Raw genomic sequence first — 21,365 nt, 5'->3', positions numbered from 1 at the left:
ACCACAGCCCCCGTCACCTCCCGCAGCCTCTGCTGATGACCACAGCCCCCGTCACCTCCCGCAGCCTCTGCTGATGACCACAGCCCCCGTCACCTCCCGCAGCCTCTGCTGATGGCCACAGCCCCCGTCACCTCCCGCAGCCTCTGCTGATGACCACAGCCCCCGTCACCTCCCGCAGCCTCTGCTGATGGCCACAGCCCCCCTCACCTCCCGCAGCCTCTGCTGATGGTCACAGCCCCCGTCACCTCCCGCAGCCTCTGCTGATGACCACAGCCCCCGTCACCTCCCGCAGCCTCTGCTGATGGTCACAGCCCCCGTCACCTCCCGCAGCCTCTGCTGATGGTCACAGCCCCCGTCACCTCCCGCAGCCTCTGCTGATGACCACAGCCCCCGTCTCCTCCCGCAGCCTCTGCTGATGGTCACAGCCCCCGTCACCTCCCGCAGCCTCTGCTGATGGCCACAGCCCCCGTCTCCTCCCGCAGCCTCTGCTGATGGCCACAGCCCCCGTCACCTCCCGCAGCCTCTGCTGATGACCACAGCCCCCGTCACCTCCCGCAGCCTCTGCTGATGGTCACAGCCCCCGTCACCTCCCGCAGCCTCTGCTGATGGTCACAGCCCCGTCACCTCCCGCAGCCTCTGCTGATGACCACAGCCCCCGTCACCTCCCGCAGCCTCTGCTGATGACCACAGCCCCCGTCACCTCCCGCAGCCTCTGCTGATGACCACAGCCCCCGTCTCCTCCCGCAGCCTCTGCTGATGACCACAGCCCCCGTCTCCTCCCGCAGCCTCTGCTGATGACCACAGCCCCCGTCTCCTCCCGCAGCCTCTGCTGATGACCACAGCCCCCGTCACCTCCCGCAGCCTCTGCTGATGGCCACAGCCCCCGTCACCTCCCGCAGCCTCTGCTGATGACCACAGCCCCCGTCACCTCCCGCAGCCTCTGCTGATGGTCACAGCCCCCGTCACCTCCCGCAGCCTCTGCTGATGGTCACAGCCCCCGTCACCTCCCGCAGCCTCTGCTGATGGCCACAGCCCCCCTCACCTCCCGCAGCCTCTGCTGATGGTCACAGCCCCCGTCACCTCCCGCAGCCTCTGCTGATGACCACAGCCCCCGTCACCTCCCGCAGCCTCTGCTGATGGTCACAGCCCCCGTCACCTCCCGCAGCCTCTGCTGATGACCACAGCCCCCGTCTCCTCCCGCAGCCTCTGCTGATGACCACAGCCCCCGTCACCTCCCGCAGCCTCTGCTGATGGCCACAGCCCCCGTCACCTCCCGCAGCCTCTGCTGATGACCACAGCCCCCGTCACCTCCCGCAGCCTCTGCTGATGGTCACAGCCCCCGTCACCTCCCGCAGCCTCTGCTGATGACCACAGCCCCCGTCACCTCCCGCAGCCTCTGCTGATGGCCACAGCCCCCGTCACCTACCGCGCTTTGTGTAACCAATTGGAAAACCGCATGGTCTAGATCCACATAAAAGCTTCTGCCCAGACACTTTATGTACTCTCCAGATAGGCATCTTGAATTGCACATAAAATCAGTCCCAATGCCCGACCCGGGTTTTGCTCGGCTTCGTCAGGGGCCTCCTGGATTTTCACCAAGTATGGGCGGTATTTGTTAAAACATTGCGATACCTCATTTCCGTGTCCTATCGTTATACATTTAAATATATCATAATATTCCTCCTTTTAAAATAACCAAGAAAATGCTGTTTTAAACACAATACTAGTATATTCAATAATAAAATATCCTCATCCCGATTCATTTCATCCAACCTGGAGTGAGCTGTTCAAAAAGACACGCTCCCGATCCAGTAAAGGTCTCTGTTAGGCTACTTTCACACTAGCGTTCGGGTGTCCGCTCGTGCGCACCGTTTGAAGGGGCTCACGAGCGGCCCCGAACGCATCCGTCTGGCCCCAATGCATTCTCAGTGGAGGCGGATCCGCTGAGAATGCATCCGCCTGCCAGCGCTCAGCCTCCGCTCCGCTCAGTGAGCGGACACCTGAACGCTGCTTGCAGCCTGGCCGTGCGGAGGCGAGCGGATCCGTCCAGACTTACAATGGAAGTCAATGGGGACGGATCCGCTTGAAGATGACACAATATGGCTCAATCTTCAAGCGGATCCGTTTCCCATTGACTTTCAATGTAAAGTCTGAACGGATCCGCTCAGACATCTTTCACACTTAGAAAATTTTCTAAGTTTTAATGCAGACGCATCCGTTCTGAACGCTAGTGTGAAAGTAGCCTTAAGGGGGCGGGCCCCTGTGGAGGTCACTGTCCCTTGATATGCTGGTATGCTGGGAAAGTCACTGTTAAAGGGGAAGGCTGCTGTAAAGGTCAAAGTTAAGGGGTTGGGCTGCTGTGGAGGTCCTATTTTAAGGGACGGGGCACTGTGGGGGGGGGGGGGTCGGTGTTAAGGGGGGGGGGCTGTGGAGGTCACTGTTTTGGGGGCGGGGGGCTGTGGAGGTCACTCTTATAGTGGATAGTGTTGATATCTTTTAACGACACACAGAAACATTAAATGAAATAGATGAAATCTCCCCGAGCGAAGCCGCGTCCTTCTGCTGGTTGTAAATAAAAGTGTCTTCACATTTAGCCTCATCCGATATCTGAACTTTCTACCTTACAAACGGCCAACATGAAGAACTCCCATCAGACCATCAGGTATCATATATTCAGAAGGTACCGGGTCGGCACCGCGTGTCCAGTTATTATATTTTACTCCTAATACCTAGGCACCGATCTGATGCCCCGTTCAGTATTTAACCCCTCGTGTTGTAGCGTCTGCATACTGTAAATCCACCGCCACCTGTTCCTCACACACTTCACCCCCATAAACTTCAAGCCCCTCTTAAAGTGATCCGGGAGGCTGTGTGTCCAGCCCCTTCTTCATACTGTGAATGCCATCTCTAATTCTTACTTTTAATGTTCTCCCTCCGTTTTGCAGTCCGCACGGACGCTCCAGCGCCTAGATCACCCCCTTAACTGTGACACCACGTGTTGCCTTTCACTCTAAAATCCCTTTATTGCGTCTTCTTACTATGTCGATCTTCTTCACTTATTTTCAGCTTTTGTGTTCTGTTCCCTTTGGCTGTTTCCTCCCTATTCTTTATCAATATCACCTCCTTTGCCCCTTTTCCTCACATTTTTCTTGTACTCTTAGGCTCTGTTCCTCATAGTCTTTTATCTTTGTACAATTCCTAAAAACTCTCTGGAATTGCCTTTTGGGAATATTTTTAATCCAGGGTTTATAGTGGCAACTATTTATATCTATGTAGCCGTTACGATCCGTCGGCTTAAAGGGAACCTGTCACCAGTTTTATGGTGTCCTAACTAAGGGCAACATAAATAAGTGACTGATTCTCTTAGCACAATGCTGGGTCATTTTCTGTAATTGACCCGGTCAATCTGCCAACATCTTGTATTGAAAAGCTCCAGCTGATAATGATGAGTCCTGAATATTCATGAGCTCCTGACTCTCCCCGCCCACCTGCTGCTGAATTATTTTCCATATGAATCAGCAGCAGGTGGGCAGGGGAGTGGCTATAGCTCTGAATTAAAAAAAACACTGGACTCAATGACATCACGCTGGACTCAAATCAGCTCATTAGCATGCGGCATCTTTGTGTGTATATTATGAGGTAACCATCTGTCACACCAGTAAGTGAATACATCTAAGGCACTTTTTAGTAGTTTATGATTGTATATAATTAGTTAGATTATAATCAAATATCCACAGGACAGGTTCCCTTTAAAGTAAGTCCTCGTGTGCAGCTTCCTTTCTCCCACAAAAATCTCTAGATCCAAAAAAAACGAATAGAATCCCCACTGATGTTTCCTCTAAATCTGATGTTCCAATTGTTCTCATTTATGTATTTTATAAAATCACGTAATGCCCCCTCCTGCCCTTTCCAGATGCACAGTCGTCTATGTATCTTCTCCACAGTATTAAGTTCCCATTCCCCCCCACCCTCATTTCCGAGGAGTGGAGCTATGAAAACACTTTCCCAGTCCGCCATAAATAGATTTGCAAAACTGGGCGCGAATTTCACACCCGTCGCCATACCATTCGTCTGCAGGTAATAATCACCTCCAAAAATAGTTAAGCACCAAACAGAAATCTATGCAACCTAAAATAAGCTTCCTCTGGTTCCCCTTGAGGTTCTCCTCCTATGTCTTTGGGTGTGATGGTTCATTTACTTCCTCTAGGACTTGCCCTGTGTCTTTCAGATAAGATGGGGGTAAACATCTACATATTCTGAGACTCTGCCAGTGCAAGAGTCAACCCCCGAGATGATCGCTCTACCCTGAGGATTTTTCTGAAAATAAATGACGGGTGTGATGGGTCAGATTCCCTTGTATCTAATATTCCTTCTTCACGTCCTCTATCTAATAAGCTCTTTTATATTTATTAACCAGATTACTCTTTAATAACTTGTATGTAGATGCGTCATTTAATATATTTTGCATTTCCCTCTTATAATTAATCTTATCAAACGCCACAATCCGCCCCATCAGTCGGTTTACTATGACTATTTGGTCCTTCTTTTCCAGACCCTTCAAGGCCTCCTTTTCCTTTTTTGTCAGATTCGTATTCTGTCTCTGCTTTTTACCCATGTCCTTCAGTTCTTTCTAAACTCCCCTCTGAAACGCTTCTATGCAATCATTTTCCGTGTTTTTCGGATAAAATGCTCATTTCTTTCGGAGTGAGGTGATCATGTATGTAGTCCTCTCTCTGTGTCCTGCTGTGTGATTCTACTTGAGAAGATTCACTTGTCTAACTTATCTATGAACATCAAGCTTTCCCACAGAGGTTGGGCCGCACTTGAAACCCTTCTTCAGAACCATCTTTTCATCCTTCGTCAGTTGACATGTACTGAGGTTCTAGATCCCTCTCCCTCGCCTTCTTTGCTCGAGGGCTTAGATCTCTTCTTCCCTCCTCTGTCTTCCTTTCATCTGGTATTTTTTATCTCTGCTTCCTGATTTGCACTTGCCTTTTCTACCAGTATCCGTTTGGTCATCTGATGTGGAGAATGTTCTTCTCCCATTTTTCTTTCTTTCTTCATCCGACTCATTAACCTCTGCTCTTTCTTTTTCTTTTCTTTTCCATATCTAGGATAATTAGCGGTCTGTTCTGACCCTGGAGGTAAGATGGACGGCTCTGTCTATATCCCTCTGTATCGCCAAATCTTCTTTGTTGATTATACCCAAAGTTATTATTCCTCCAATTTGATACTTCTCTATTTTCATGAGTGCACCTTCTCTGTTCTTGATAGAAATGGGCCGGTTTCTGATATCCCTGATCATACTGAGCCCCTCCATTTCCTCCCCGACATTGCCTAACCTGTCGAGTATGTCTTCCATAATGACCCCTACAGGTGTCTCTTTTGTATCCGCTCGTTTTCCCTTGCTCAGGTAAGGTCGTCAATGTTTCAGCATTTTTATTTGTCTCTCCTCTTCTCTGTTCACATTTCTCTCTCCATTTTTATACCTTATTATTTTAATAATCTTCTAAAACCTTACGGTATTTTTAGTGTTTTTTTCTCCTTTACTTCTTGTTCTGGACACACACAGCCTCCCTGTGAAGTTTTGGGGGTGAAGTGTGTGAGGAACAGGTGGCGGTGGATTTACAGTATGCAGACGCTACAACCAGAGGGGTTAAATACTGAACGGGGCATCAGATCGGTGCGTATGTATTAGGAGTAAAATATAATAACTGGACACGCGGTGCCGACCCGGTACCTCCTGACTATATGATACCTGATGGTCTGATAGGAGTTCTTCATGTTGGCCGTTTGTAAGGTAGAAAGTTCAGATATCGGATGAGGCTAAATGTGAAGACACTTTTATTTACAACTAGATCTGAAGTTGGAGGATGTCGGAAATGGGGCCGAATACAACTTACAGACGGGTTGGATGAAATGAATCGGGATGAGGCTATTTTATTATTGAATATACTAGTATTGTGTTTAAAACAGCATTTTTTTGGGTTATTTTAAAAGGAGGAATATTATGATATATTTAAATGTATAACGACAGGACACAGAAATGAGGTATCGCAATGTCTTAACAAATACCGCCCATACTTGGTGAAAATCCAGGAGGCCCCTGACGAAGCCGAGCAAAACCCGGGTCGGGCAATTGGGACTGATTTTATGTGCAATTCAAGATGCCTATCTTATGAGTAAATAAAGTGTCTGGGCAGAAGCTTTTATGTGGATCTAGACAATGCGGTTTTCCGATTGAAGGCATGACGTATAGAGATCCTCTGCGTGTGCGTGGAGAGGAGCGATATCGGAAAGCGACTCATTGGTCTCTCAGTAGAACTCGCATTGGTTACACAGAGCGCGGATCTGCTGTAGTTTTGTGGTCGAAGGAGGGAATGGAGACCTAGTCCTGGTTTTTGGATCCTACTGAAGTATGGTGGCACTTTCCCAGGGACATGCAAGTATTGATGAATAAGTTATTGATGAATAACTTCTCTTTTCATCCAGACATTTGTGGTCCATGTGCATCTCCTGAGCTACGATGACTTCTCCCCGGCCGTAGCCTTTGCTTCTCTCTCCCTTTTCCACATCCTGGTGACGCCATTATTCTTACTGTCCAGTGTAGTCCGCTCCACTGTTAAAGCGCTGGTCAGGTAAACAATAGTGAGCAGCGGTGCTGAAAGCGGGCGTGTAGTGGGTAGAGGCATTCAGTGTCTTATGGGGGTGAGGGCACTGGGAGGGGAAATCTATGGGACGTGCAGTTAAGTAATGTTCAGTTGCAGAGCAATGGTGGCGGTCAGTGGCTGAGCCGTGGTGGTAGCTCCATGGTACCTGCAGGTAAGTGTCTTTCAATTGCTGAGCTTTGGTGGTAGCTCCATGGTATCTGTGGGTAGGTGTTGATCAGTGACTGATCTCTGGTGGTAGCTATGTGGTACCTGCAGGTAGGTGGCAGTAAGTGGCTGAACAGTGGTGGTAGCTCTCTGGGACCTGCAGATAAGTGTCAGTCCGTGGCTGGGCAGTGGTGGTAGCTCTATGGTACCTGCAGGAAAGTTGCGGATGGTGGCTGACCAGTGGTGGTAGCTAATGTGGTACCTTCAAGTAAGTGGCAGTCAGTGGCTGAGCGAGCAGTGGTGGTAGCTCCATGGTACCTGCAGGTAGGTGGTGGTCGGTGGCTGAGCAGTGGTGGTCGCTATGTGGTACCTTCAGGTAGGTGTAGGTCAGTGGCTGAGCAGTGGTGGCAGCTATGTGGTACCTGCAGGTAGGTGGCGGTCGGTGGCTGAGCAATGGTGGTAGCTATGTGGTACCTGCAGGTAGGTGGCTGAGCAGTGGTGGTAGCTCTCTGGGACCTGCAGGTAGGTGGCGGTCGGTGGCTGGGCAGTGGTGGTAGCTCTATGGTACCTGCAGGTAAGTGGCGGATGGTGGCTGAGCAGTGGTGGTAGCTAATGTGGTACCTTCAAGTAAGTGGCAGTCAGTGGCTGAGCATGCAGTGGTGGTAGCTCCATGATACCTGCAGGTCGGTGGCTGAGCGGTGGTGGTAGCTCTCTGGGACCTGCAGGTAGGTGGCGGAGCAGTGGTGGTGGCTGTCTTATAGTGCTCTCCCTGACCCGTTGATCTCCTGCAGTGACGCCGTTACCTTGTTGGGCGAGGGGCGGACGTCTTGAAATGTTGATGTTTTGTATTTCCGGTTCTTGTAGCGTCCAGAAGCTCAGCGAGTTCTTCTCCAGCGAGGAGATTGGCGAGGAGACGGAGAGGTGTGCGCTCTCCCACAAGACGGGGCATCAGAACAAGTATCAGGCGCTGGTGAGTTACCGGAAATGCGAGTCACATGACCTTGACCACCGCCGCTATCACCAACACACTCTCTCCCCGGCACAGCCCCTCAAGGTGGTCAATCGTAAGAGGCCGATCAGAGACGATTGGAACGTTGTCAGCTGCCCCCAGCGGAGGCCCGAGAGCGACCCCCAAGGGGAGGAGGAAGAGGAAGTCTGTATAAAGGCGAGGATGAACCCCCAAATCTTGCACCCACGACAGGGTGGGGAGGGGGGGGGATCACTGTGTATCCAAGGGGAAGAGGGTCGGTCACTGTGTATCCACGGGAAGAAGGGGGGTCACTGTGTATCCACGGGGAGGAGGAGGGGGGTCACTGTGTACCCATGGGGAGGAGGGGGGGGGGCACTGTGTATCCACGGGAAGGAGTGGGATCACTGTGTATCCACGGGGAGTACGGGGGGGTCACTGTGTATCCACGGAGAGTACGGGGGGTCACTGTCTATCCACTGGGAGGAGGGGGGGCATTCTGGGGGAGGGGCCCCGCTATCATCCAGTGGTAACTCATATTCTCCTCTGCAGGTCAGCAGCGGGTTTTTCACGTGGACTCCGGAGGGCACGCCCGCACTATCAAGCATTGACATCCGGATTCCTCGAGGTGATTTACTCCTCCTCTCCCATGATGCTCTGCTCCTCCTGGTATACTATACAGCAGTATTTGACGGCGTTCTCCCCGCCCCCAGGTCAGCTGACTATGATCGTCGGACAGGTCGGCTGCGGGAAGTCCTCGCTCTTAATGGCCACGCTTGGCGAAATGCACAAGATCTCCGGGGACGTATTCTGGAACAGGTGAGAGCTCCAGAACTAGGGGGGTTCAGTAGTACGTCCACACTGGTTGTCAGCCGGCTTATCTATAAGTGGGGGGTCTGTGGTGTGTCCACACTGGTTGTCAGCCGGCTTATCTATAAGTGGGGGGTCTGTGGTGTGTCCACACTGGTTGTCAGCCGGCTTATCTATAAGTGGGGGGTCTGTGGTGCGTCCACACTGGTTGTCAGCCAGCTTACGCTCAGCTCATGATTCACGGTGCATTAATCCTCTTATCAGCGGGGTGCGAGGCGTGCTGTTGCTCCGGCCTCGCTGAGTGATCAGGTGCTGGAGTCAGCGTCCCGTGTACGATCGCCTCTAATCTGTTTGCTCAGCTGCAGATTGCTGCCATTTACTGCACCTAATGACTTGTGCTTTATTTTCCAGAGTTGCTGACGGTGAGGCGGCGGAGGACATGAGGTGAGTGTCCTGAGATATGGAGGGGGGAGAGGTAGCGCTCCAGTGCGTCTGCGCTAACACACCATGGGGGGCGCTGTCAACTCGACAAAGCGTGGGGGCTCTGTCCGCTCCATCGAGTGCCTTTCAAATGCTGGGATTAACGCAGTGGGGGGAGTCTTGAAGACCCTCCATGTTCTTACACCTGTCTCTTGTTTTACAGCGCAGAGCGGGAGGCAGCCATGGATGTGGAGATCAGGTGACTTCTGGGTCATTGTCCTCGCAGTTCCGTGCAGGAAAGTCACATAGCGACCAGTTGCGCTGCTCCCTCCTTTCCTGAAGATCATTTGTTTATATATTCATTTGCTCTTCGTTTTGATAAATAAAAAGAGATGGAAAGTCGCTGACTCCTCCCACCGCCTCCAAAGGTCACAAAACCGAAAGTGGTGTGACTGACTCCTCCCACCGCCTCCAAAGGTCACAAAACCGAAAGTGGTGTGACTGACTCCTCCCACCGCCTCCAAAGGTCACAAAACCGAAAGTGGTGTGACTGACTCCTCCCACCGCCTCCAAAGGTCACAAAACCGAAAGTGGTGTGACTGACTCCTCCCACCGCATCCAAATATCACTAAAAACTAAAGAGAGTATGGAGGCGCAGCAACACACTCTGAAGGAACTCCCCCTTCTTCCTCTGACAGGGGGCGCTCCCCCTTCTTCCTCTGACAGGGGGCGCTCCGCCATTTTCCTCTGACTGCGGGCGCTCCGCCATTTTCCTCTGACAGGGGGCGCTCCGCCTTCTTCCTCTGACAGCGGGGGCTCCGCCTTCTTCCTCTGACAGCGGGGGCTCCGCCTTCTTCCTCTGACAGCGGGGGCTCCGCCTTCTTCCTCTGACAGCGGGGGCTCCGCCTTCTTCCTCTGACAGCGGGGGCTCCGCCTTCTTCCTCTGACAGCGGGCGCTCCGCCTTCTTCCTCTGACAGCGGGCGCTCCGCCTTCTTCCTCTGACAGCGGGGGCTCCGCCTTCTTCCTCTGACAGCGGGCGCTCCGCCTTCTTCCTCTGACAGCGGGCGCTCCGCCTTCTTCCTCTGACAGCGGGCGCTCCGCCTTCTTCCTCTGACAGCGGGCGCTCCGCCTTCCTCCTCTGACAGCGGGCGCTCCGCCTTCTTCCTCTGACAGCGGGCGCTCCGCCTTCTTCCTCTGACAGCGGGCGCTCCGCCTTCTTCCTCTGACAGCGGGCGCTCCGCCTTCTTCCTCTGACAGCGGGCGCTCCGCCTTCTTCCTCTGACAGCGGGCGCTCCGCCTTCTTCCTCTGACAGCGGGCGCTCCGCCTTCTTCCTCTGACAGCGGGCGCTCCGCCTTCTTCCTCTGACAGCGGGCGCTCCGCCTTCTTCCTCTGACAGCGGGCGCTCCGCCTTCTTCCTCTGACAGCGGGCGCTCCGCCTTCTTCCTCTGACAGCGGGCGCTCCGCCTTCTTCCTCTGACAGCGGGCGCTCCGCCTTCTTCCTCTGACAGCGGGCGCTCCGCCTTCTTCCTCTGACAGCGGGCGCTCCGCCTTCTTCCTCTGACAGCGGGCGCTCCGCCTTCTTCCTCTGACAGCGGGAGCTCCGCCTTCTTCCTCTTACATACCCAGTGCTACAGGCGGGAACTGCTGGGAGCTGATGTATGTCACAAATCCTGCGCTCCTCAAAACGCAAAGCGGTTATACCCCGCCCTCCTCGGAACGCAAAGCGGTCATACCCCGCCCTCCTCGGAACGCAAAGCGGTCATACCCCGCCCTCCTCGGAACGCAAAGCGGTCATACCCCGCCCTCCTCGGAACGTAAAGCGGTCATACCCTGCCCTCCTCGGAACGTAAAGCGGTCATACCCCGCCCTCCTCGGAACATACAGCGGTCATACCCCGCCCTCCTCGGAACGTACAGCGGTCATACCCCGCCCTCCTCGGAACATTAAGCCGTCATAGGTTTTTCACCACTTTCTCATCAGGCAGATACTGTGCAGACATTTGCGGCTTCAAGAACTAATCTTCCTGATAAACCAGGTCTTATGTTTAGGAGACGCAGAATTTGCGGAATCCATTGGCTTCAGCGCCTCGGGCCGGAGACTGCATTCTGACTCTAGTCCCGGGCGCGGTTCTTAGTCACATCTACATCACGCTGCAGGAGATCACCCCAATCATACAGCTCCCCGAGATGGACACGGCAGGTGACAGCGCCACCCCTTTCATCCACCACAAAATGGGAGGATTAGGGGGAAAAAAGAGAGCCCCTCCAACTCAATCCCCCTGCCCTCCCTGTCACTTCCTGCCCTTCTTGCCCCTGCCCTCCCTGTCACTTCCTGCCCTTCTTGCCCCTGCCCTCCCTGTCACTTCTTGCCCCTGCCCTCCCTGTCACTTCCTGCCCTTCTTGCCCCTGCCCTTCCTCTCACTATCCTTGTTTGCCCTTCTAGCACCTCCCGTTCCTCTCCCTCTCTGCCCTTTTAACTACTTCTCTTCCTTTTAACCACTTCATGCCTTTCTAGCCCCCCCTACCCTTCACTCACTTCCTCCCCTTCTAACTTCTCCCTCTGCCCTTCTAGCCCCTCCCCTTCCTCTTACTCTCCCTTCCTGCCCTTCTAGCCCCTCCCCTTCCTCTTACTCTCCCTTCCTGACCTTCTAGCCCCTCATCTTCTTCTTACTCTCCCTTCCTGCCCATCTAGCTCCTCCCCTTCCTCTCCCTTCCTCTTCCTCTCCCTTCCGGCCCTTCTAGCCTCTCCCTTCCGGCCCTTCTAGACCCTCCCCTTCCTTTCCCCTTCCCCTCACTCTCTGAAATATTGCAGTATGGAGATGGTCAGTGTGCTTGGGCTGAAGAGCATGCACTCTATTGCGCCCCACTTAATGCTAACCCTTGTGCTCTTTTTCAGGAGGCGGGGGGCGGTGGCGTACGCCTCACAGAAGCCCTGGCTTCTGAACGCTACGGTGGAAGAAAACATCACGTTTGAGAGCCCCTTCAATAAGCAAAAGTGAGGTTCTGCTGAGTCTTTGTGCCACTGTCTGCTTGGTCAGGAAGTGAAGGGGTTAATGATAACTTACCCTCAGGATAGGTTATCAGTATCAGATGGGCGGGGGCCCGACTCCCATGGAGAAAACCTGCTCAGGGGCCCGGAGGACGAGAGAGCCTGTATATACATAGATGACGAGCCTATGAAGAAAGACTGCTCAGGGGCCCGGAGGACGAGAGAGCCTGTATATACATAGATGACGAGCCTATGGAGGAAAACTGCTCAGGGGCCCGGAGGACGAGAGAGCCTGTATATACATAGATGACGAGCCTATGGAGAAAACCTGCTCAGGGGCCCGGAGGACGAGAGAGCCTGTATATACATAGATGACGAGCCTATGGCGAAACCCTGCTCAGGGGCCCGAAGGACGAGAGAGCCTGTATATACATAGATGACGAGCCTATGAAGATAACCTGCTCAGGGGCCCGGAGGACGAGAGAGCCTGTATATAAATAGATGACGAGCCTATGAAGATAACCTGCTCAGGGGCCCGGAGGACGAGAGAGCCTGTATATAAATAGATGACGAGCCTATGGAGAAAAACTGATCCATGTCAGAGAGACCAGAGCGCCCCCTCCTGTGAATCTGCGGAGTAGTCGCCTCAGGAGCTGCTTCTGTACTGTAAGAGCTGCTTTAGAGTATCCACCCTAGGAGGTGATTCTTTACTGTAAGAGCTGTGAATCTGTGGCTTTGCCACCTCGGGGCCTGGTTCTTTACAGTGGGAGCTATGATTATGTGGAGTTTTCACCTTTCTCTACTGTAAGAACTGTTAATCTGTAAAGCAGTCACCTGAGAAACTGGTTCTTTACTGTAAGAGCTTTCGAGTAGCCACTTCAGGAGCTGGTTCTCTGCTGTAAAAGCTGTGAATCTGTGGAGTAGTCACCTCAGGAGCTGGTTCTTTACTGTAAGAGATGTGAATCTGTGGAGTAGCCACTTCAGGAGCTGGTTCTTTACTGTAAGAGATGTAAATCTGTGGAGTAGCCACTTCAGGAGCTGGTTCTTTACTATGAGCTGTGAATCTGTGGAGTAGCCACTTCAGGAGCTGGTTCTCTACTGTAAGAGATGTGAATCTGTGGAGTAGCCACTTCAGGAGCTGGTTCTCTACTGTAAGAGATGTAAATCTGTGGAGTAGCCACTTCAGAAGCTGGTTCTCTACTGTAAGTGCTGTAAATCTGTGGAGTAACCACTTCTGAAGCTGGTTCTCTACTGTAAGAGATGTAAATCTGTGGAGTAGCCACTTCATGGAGCTGTTTTTTTACTGAAAGAGTCGTGAATCTGGAGTAGCCACTCCAGGAGCTGGTTCTTTACTGTAAGAGATGTGAATCTGTGGAGTAGCCACTTCAGGAGCTGGTTCTTTACTGTCAGAGCTGTGAGTCTGTGGAGTAGCCACTTCAGGAGCTGGTTCTCTACTGTAAAAGCTGTGAATCTGTGGAGTAGCCACTTCAGGAGCTGGTTCTTTACTGTAAGAGCTGTGAATCTGTTGAGTAGCCACTTCAGAAGCTGGTTCTTTACTGTAAGAGCTGTGAATCTGTGGAGTAGCCACTTCAGGAGCTGGTTCTTTACTGTAAGAGATGTGAATCTGGAGTAGCCACTTCAGGAGCTGGTTCTTTACTGTAAGAGCTGTGAATCTGTGGAGTAGCCACTTCAGGAGCTGGTTCTTTACTGTAAGAGCTGTGAATCTGTGGAGTAGCCACTTCAGGAGCTGGTTCTTTACTGTAAGAGCTGTGAATCTGTGGAGTAGCCACTTCAGGAGCTGGTTCTTTACTGTAAGAGCTGTGAATCTGTGGAGTAGCCACTTCAGGAGCTGGTTCTCTACTGTAAAAGCTGTGAATCTGTGGATTAGCCACTTCAGGAGCTGGTTCTCTACTGTAAGAGATTTGAAGCTGTGGAGTAGCCACTTCAGGAGCTGGTTCTCTACTGTAAGAGATGTGAATCTGGAGTAGCCACTTCAGGAGCTGGTTCTTTACTGTAAGAGCTGTGAATCTGTGGAGTAGCCACTTCAGGAGCTGGTTCTTTACTGTAAGAGATGTGAATCTGGAGTAGCCACTTCAGGAGCTGGTTCTTTACTGTAAGAGCTGTGAATCTGTGGAGTAGCCACTTCAGGAGCTGGTTCTTAACTGTAAGAGATGTGAATCTGTGCAGTAGCCACTTCAGGAGCTGGTTCTTTACTGTAAGAGCTGTAAATCTGTGGAGTAGCCACTTCAGGAGCTGGTTCTCTACTGTAAAAGCTGTGAATCTGTGGAGTAGCCACTTCAGGAGCTGGTTCTTTACTGTAAGAGCTGTGAATCTGTGGAGTAGCCACTTCAGGAGCTGGTTCTCTACTGTAAAAGCTGTGAATCTGTGGAGTAGCCACTTCAGGAGCTGGTTCTTTACTGTAAGAGCTGTGAATCTGTGGAGTAGCCACTTCAGGAGCTGGTTCTTTACTGTAAGAGCTGTGAATCTGTAGAGTAGCCACTTTAGGGGCTGGTTCTTTACTGTAAGAGCTGTGAATCTGTGGAGTAGCCACTTCAGGAGCTGGTTCTCTACTGTAAGAGATGTGAAGCTGTGGAGTAGCCACTTCAGAAGCTGGTTCTTTACTGTAAGAGCTGTGAATCTGTGGAGTAGCCACTTCAGGAGCTGGTTCTCTACTGTAAGAGATTTAAATCTGTGGAGTAGCCACTTCAGAAGCTGGTTCTCTACTGTAAGAGATGTAAATCTGTGGAGTAGCCACTTCAGGAGCTGTTTTTTTACTGTAAGAGATGTGAATCTGGAGTAGCCACTCCAGGAGCTGGTTCTTTACTGTAAGAGATGTGAATCTGTGGAGTAGCCACTTCAGGAGCTGGTTCTTTACTGTCAGAGCTGTGAGTCTGTGGAGTAGCCACTTCAGGAGCTGGTTCTCTACTGTAAAAGCTGTGAATCTGTGGAGTAGCCACTTCAGGAGCTGGTTCTTTACTGTAAGAGCTGTGAATCTGTTGAGTAGCCACTTCAGAAGCTGGTTCTTTACTGTAAGAGCTGTGAATCTGTGGAGTAGCCACTTCAGGAGCTGGTTCTTTACTGTAAGAGATGTGAATCTGGAGTAGCCACTTCAGGAGCTGGTTCTTTACTGTAAGAGCTGTGAATCTGTGGAGTAGCCACTTCAGGAGCTGGTTCTTTACTGTAAGAGCTGTGAATCTGTGGAGTAGCCACTTCAGGAGCTGGTTCTTTACTGTAAGAGCTGTGAATCTGTGGAGTAGCCACTTCAGGAGCTGGTTCTTTACTGTAAGAGCTGTGAATCTGTGGAGTAGCCACTTCAGGAGCTGGTTCTTTACTGTAAGAGCTGTGAATCTGTGGAGTAGCCACTTCAGGAGCTGGTTCTCTACTGTAAAAGCTGTGAATCTGTGGATTAGCCACTTCAGGAGCTGGTTCTCTACTGTAAGAGATTTGAAGCTGTGGAGTAGCCACTTCAGGAGCTGGTTCTTTACTGTAAGAGATGTGAATCTGGAGTAGCCACTTCAGGAGCTGGTTCTTTACTGTAAAAGCTGTGAATCTGTGGAGTAGCCACTTCAGGAGCTGGTTCTTAACTGTAAGAGATGTGAATCTGTGCAGTAGCCATTTCAGGAGCTGGTTCTTTACTGTAAGAGCTGTAAATCTGTGGAGTAGCCACTTCAGGAGCTGGTTCTCTACTGTAAAAGCTGTGAATCTGTGGAGTAGCCACTTCAGGAGCTGGTTCTTTACTGTAAGAGCTGTGAATCTGTGGAGTAGCCACTTCAGGAGCTGGTTCTTTACTGTCAGAGCTGTGAGTCTGTGGAGTAGCCACTTCAGGAGCTGGTTCTCTACTGTAAAAGCTGTGAATCTGTGGAGTAGCCACTTCAGGAGCTGGTTCTTTACTGTAAGAGCTGTGAATCTGTGGAGTAGCCACTTCAGGAGCTGGTTCTTAACTGTAAGAGATGTGAATCTGTGCAGTAGCCATTTCAGGAGCTGGTTCTTTACTGTAAGAGCTGTAAATCTGTGGAGTAGCCACTTCAGGAGCTGGTTCTCTACTGTAAAAGCTGTGAATCTGTGGAGTAGCCACTTCAGGAACTGGTTCTTTACTGTAAGAGCTGTGAATCTGTGGAGTAGCCACTTCAGGAGCTGGTTCTTTACTGTAAGAGCTGTGAATCTGTAGAGTAGCCACTTTAGGGGCTGGTTCTTTACTGTAAGAGCTGTGAATCTGTGGAGTAGCCACTTCAGGAGCTGGTTCTCTACTGTAAGAGATGTGAAGCTGTGGAGTAGCCACTTCAGGAGCTGGTTCTTTACTGTAAGAGATGTGAATCTAGAGTAGCCACTTCAGGAGCTGGTTCTTTACTGTAAGAGCTGTAAATCTGTGGAGTAGCCACTTCAGGAGCTGGTTCTCTACTGTAAAAGCTGTGAATCTGTGGAGTAGCCACTTCAGGAGCTGGTTCTTTACTGTAAGAGCTGTGAATCTGTGGAGTAGCCACTTCAGGAGCTGGTTCTCTACTGTAAAAGCTGTGAATCTGTGGAGTAGCCACTTCAGGAGCTGGTTCTTTACTGTAAGAGCTGTGAATCTGTGGAGTAGCCACTTCAGGAGCTGGTTCTTTACTGTAAGAGCTGTGAATCTGTGGAGTAGCCACTTCAGGAGCTGGTTCTCTACTGTAAGAGATGTGAAGCTGTGGAGTAGCCACTTCAGGAGCTGGTTCTTTACTGTAAGAGATGTGAATCTAGAGTAGCCACTTCAGGAGCTGGTTCTTTACTGTAAGAGCTGTGAATCTGTAGAGTAGCCACTTTAGGAGCTGGTTCTTTACTGTAAGAGCTGTGAATCTGGAGTAGCCACTCCAGGAGCTGGTTCTCTACTGTAAAAGCTGTGAATCTGTGGAGTAGCCACTTCAGGAGCTGGTTCTTTACTGTAAGAGCTGTGAATCTGTGGAGTAGCCACTTCAGGAGCTGGTTCTCTACTGTAAAAGCTGTGAATCTGTGGAGTAGCCACTTCAGAAGCTGGTTCTTTACTGTAAGAGCTGTGAATCTGTGAAGTTGCCACTTCAGGAGCTGGTTTTTTACTGTAAGAGCTGTGAATCTGTGGAGTAGCCACTTCAGAAGCTGGTTCTTTACTGTAAGAGCTGTGAATCTGTGGAGTAGCCACTTCAGGAGCTGGTTCTTTACTGTAAGAGCTGTGAATCTGTGGAGTAGCCACTTCAGGAGCTGGTTCTCTACTGTAAGAGAATTGAAGCTGTGGAGTAGCCACTTCAGGAGCTGGTTCTTTACTGTAAGAGATGTGAATCTGGAGTAGCCACTTCCGGAGCTGGTTCTTTACTGTAAGAGCTGTGAATCTGTGGAGTAGCCACTTCAGGAGCTGGTTCTCTACTGTAAGAGATTTGAAGCTGTGGAGTAGCCACTTCAGGAGCTGGTTCTTTACTGTAAGAGCTGTGAATCTGTGGAGTAGCCACTTCAGGAGCTGGTTCTCTACTGTAAAAGCTGTGAATCTGTGGAGTAGCCACTTCAGAAGCTGGTTCTTTACTGTAAGAGCTGTGAATCTGTGGAGTAGCCACTTCAGGAGCTGGTTCTTTACTGTAAGAGATGTGAATCTGGAGTAGCCACTTCAGGAGCTGGTTCTTTACTGTAAGAGCTGTGAATCTGTGGAGTAGCCACTTCAGGAGCTGGTTCTCTACTGTAAGAGCTGTGGACTAACCACTGCTGAGAATCCATTATTCCAATGATACTGAGAGTCGCTTATTGCCACTGCAGATCTGTGATGTTCTCTGCCCCCTGTCTTTTTTAGTTCTCCTCCTTCGGTCTGCGCTGTTCTCGCCTTCCATTAGGCTTTTCTGATAGATTGATCCCATACCATGTATCTGCAGGTATAAAGCTGTGATTGACGCCTGTTCCCTGCAGCCAGATATTGACATCCTGCCACATGGAGATCAGACACAGATTGGAGAACGGGTAAGTAATGCTGGTATGTGGCCACCAGGGGGCACCATGTTGTCACTTGCTGGTCCCAGTTATATTGGTGAAGTCGGGATCTGTGATTGCCTACTGCTTGTACATGTGAAAAGACTGCTGGGACTAGTAGTTCTGCTGGACCTGGACAGACGGATGTATCAGTTGCCAATAACATTGCAGTCCATTAATAGAAACCTTTTCCTTTCTTATAATGGTTCCATATCTTGTATTTCAGGGGATTAACCTGTCCGGGGGTCAGCGGCAGCGCATTAGCATGGCGAGGGCGCTGTACCAGCAGGCGAGCGTTGTGTTTCTGGTGAGCATTAACCTCTTGTCTGCTGTATGTGTGAGCTGTGAATCTGGAGCTATTGGTATAGCGGCAGAGAAGAGGGATAAGCTGTGGCGCCGCTGCTCATAGCCAATCCCAGTATATGACTAGAGATGCTTTCGCATGTCTCACGTGAACTGGTAAAACTCTTCTGTCGCACTCATTATGTTCAAGACAAAGCAAAATAGAGGAAACCTAAAATCACCTGTTCTTGATACCAGGTTGTTAGCTGAAAATAGTCCTGTCTCAATGGGATTCCTAAATTAGAGGTGGAAAAGTTATTAATGGCAAGTCCATATACATTGGTACGAATCCACGTCCAGGGCACCATATTCCTCGTCTCTTCTTACACACAGGGTGTCCAGATAACGCATCCCACAGGGTGTCCAGATAACGCATCCCACAGGGTGTCCAGATAACGCATCCCACAGGGTGTCCAGATAACGCATCCCACAGGGTGTCCAGATAACGCATCCCACAGGGTGTCCAGATAACGCATCCCACAGGGTGTCCAGATAACGCATCCCACAGGGTGTCCAGATAACGCATCCCACAGGGTGACCAGATAACGCATCCCACAGGGTGTCCAGATAACGCATCCCACAGGGTGTCCAGATAACGCATCCCACAGGGTGTCCAGATAACGCATCCCACAGGGTGTCCAGATAACGCATCCCACAGGGTGTCCAGATAACGCATCCCACAGGGTGTCCAGATAACGCATCCCACAGGGTGTCCAGATAACGCATCCCACAGGGTGTCCAGATAACGCATCCCACAGGGTGTCCAGATAACGCATCCCACAGGGTGTCCAGATAACGCATCCCACAGGGTGTCCAGATAACGCATCCCACAGGGTGTCCAGATAACGCATCCCACAGGGTGTCCAGATAACGCATCCCACAGGGTGTCCAGATAACGCATCCCACAGGGTGTCCAGATAACGCATCCCACAGGGTGTCCAGATAACGCATCCCACAGGGTGTCCAGATAACGCATCCCACAGGGTCTCCAGATAACGCAACACACAGGGTGTCCAGATAACGCATCCCACAGGGTGTCCAGATAACGCATCCCACAGGGTGTCCAGATAACGCATCCCACAGGGTGTCCAGATAACGCATCCCACAGGGTGTCCAGATAACGCAACACACAGGATGTCCAAATAACGCATCCCACAGGGTCTCCAGATAACGCAACACACAGGATGTCCAAATAACGCATCCCACAGGGTCTCCAGATAACGCAACACACAGGGTGTGCAGATAACGCATCCCACAGGGTCTCCAGATAACGCATCCCACAGGGTGTCCAGATAAGGCAACAATTAGCAGCACATCTCCTGTGTAATCCGGATGAGAGACGCCCGATTATCTGCAGCACATTTCCTGTGTAATGAGGATGAATGACCCCCGATTATCTGCAGCACATCTCCCGTGTAATCAGGATGAGACGCCCGATTATCTGCAGCACATCTCCTGTGTAATGAGGATGAATGACCCCCGATTATCGGCAGCAGATCTTCCTCTATGATCAGAGATGTGATAATCCCTAAAACTGAATGAGGGAGGAATGATCGTTGGTGATCGTTTCCCCAACATTCACTTTTGCTTGTCCTTCAGGCAGTCTGATAGGGCCCTTAACGCTAGACTTTCCCGTGGCGCCATCCTCTTGGCTTTGTGATTCTGTAGATTGAGGCTTGGCACCATTTAGCCGGTGTCTGCTGCCACAGAACACCACGTGGGGGTAGTCGTCAGCCACATTACCCTTATAGGCGTCCCCTTTCTTCATGTGCAACATAAACCGCAGCGTGGCCGCAGCGCCCATCTTGTGTCCGCCTCAGACCTCCCACAGAATTGCCCCTATTACCCACACGCTCTGCATGGAAGCCTCCGACACCCCTGTGCCAGTAATATAAATGTGTCCCTCCAGCAGATATTGCTGTTCTACCAATCCTTTCGCAGAATGGCCTCATTCCACTGTCAGTGGCCGCCATTACTCCCTGCAGAAAATCGGTTTCAGTATTCAGTTGCTGTTGGTTACGACCTGCTCTGGAGCCTTGTAGTGTAGGACATAGGAACAAGGGGCGTGGTTAGTGTCACATGATCTGCTGGTGTCAGGACAAGTCTCACTTTCCCAAGGCATGATGGGACAGCAGTCACATGACAAACCAGGAAATAGGATTGAAGCACGGGGGGATAAGAAAAAACTGCGAATGAGAACAAAACAACAGGAGGAGGAATGGGAGCGAGAGAAAGTAATGAGAATAAACTTTAGAGTGAAAAGTAGTTTAAGGGCTGGTCCAGTCTTATAACCCTCCAATCACCTAATAGACACAGTCTGTACCGACCAATCACAGCGCAGCTTTCACTATTCAAGAGCAGAAACTAAATGAAAGCTGTGCTGTGGTTGGTTGCTGTGGGCAATGCAGATAAATCTCTTGTGGGGCATTTCCTCACCATTCACAGCTGAGAGTTTGTCGCATTGTGTTCTTTACTGGGGGGTATTGGGTTGGAATTGGTGTCCAGCGAGCTGCCTCCCTCACAGTTATAATTGCGAGGTTAATTTCCCACAGGACGACCCCTTCTCCGCTCTGGACATTCACCTGAGCGACCACCTCATGCAGGACGGTATTCTAAAGATGCTGCGAGACAGCAAGACGACGACCGTGCTGGTCACACACAAGCTGCAGTACCTGCCGCACGCTGACTGGGTAAGGGGCGCCCCTGAGCCCAGGCAGATTGTAGGATATTTGTGGGAAGTACCAGCCATACATGCTGATGAAGCCTCAGACCTCAGCACTGTGCTTTATACTGCGGCTCTGCCCCTTTATGGTACAGTTATGAACTGTTGTTTTACCTTAGCTGGAGCCTTAGGCTACTTTCACACTTGCGGCAGAGAGATCCGGCAAGCAGTTCCGTCGCCGGAACTGCCTGCCGGATCAGGCAAAATGTATGCTAACTGATGGCATTAGTAAGACTGATCAGGATCCTGATCAGTCTTAAAAATGCCTGATCAGTCGAAAAAATGCATTGAAATGCCGGATCCGTCTTTCCGGTGGCATCCGGCAAAAACGGATCCGGCATTTATTTTTT

The 21,365-nt window shown here is 51.1% G+C and overlaps 1 protein-coding gene across 3 annotated transcripts in view; it reads left to right on the top strand.

The window, feature by feature from the left end:
* The window catches only part of ABCC8 (ATP binding cassette subfamily C member 8), an 84,643-nt gene that overhangs the window by 35,542 nt on the left and 27,736 nt on the right, over window positions 1-21,365 (top strand). For all 3 annotated transcript variants that reach the window (XM_040409928.1, XM_040409929.1, XM_040409931.1), the window contains 11 exons: window positions 6,493-6,638; window positions 7,680-7,785; window positions 7,861-7,980; window positions 8,335-8,410; window positions 8,496-8,601; window positions 9,004-9,036; window positions 9,236-9,271; window positions 11,910-12,008; window positions 17,858-17,942; window positions 18,178-18,258; window positions 20,846-20,983. In XM_040409928.1, the coding sequence (XP_040265862.1) occupies window positions 6,493-6,638; window positions 7,680-7,785; window positions 7,861-7,980; window positions 8,335-8,410; window positions 8,496-8,601; window positions 9,004-9,036; window positions 9,236-9,271; window positions 11,910-12,008; window positions 17,858-17,942; window positions 18,178-18,258; window positions 20,846-20,983 (1,026 nt within the window). The remainder of the gene's footprint in view (window positions 1-6,492; window positions 6,639-7,679; window positions 7,786-7,860; window positions 7,981-8,334; window positions 8,411-8,495; window positions 8,602-9,003; window positions 9,037-9,235; window positions 9,272-11,909; window positions 12,009-17,857; window positions 17,943-18,177; window positions 18,259-20,845; window positions 20,984-21,365) is intronic.

Source organism: Bufo bufo, chromosome 10 (assembly GCF_905171765.1).
Source record: "Bufo bufo chromosome 10, aBufBuf1.1, whole genome shotgun sequence".
Lineage (NCBI taxonomy): Eukaryota > Metazoa > Chordata > Amphibia > Anura > Bufonidae > Bufo > Bufo bufo.
Note: the sequence above shows the minus strand (reverse complement) of the source record. Positions and strands in the feature narration are given on the sequence as shown.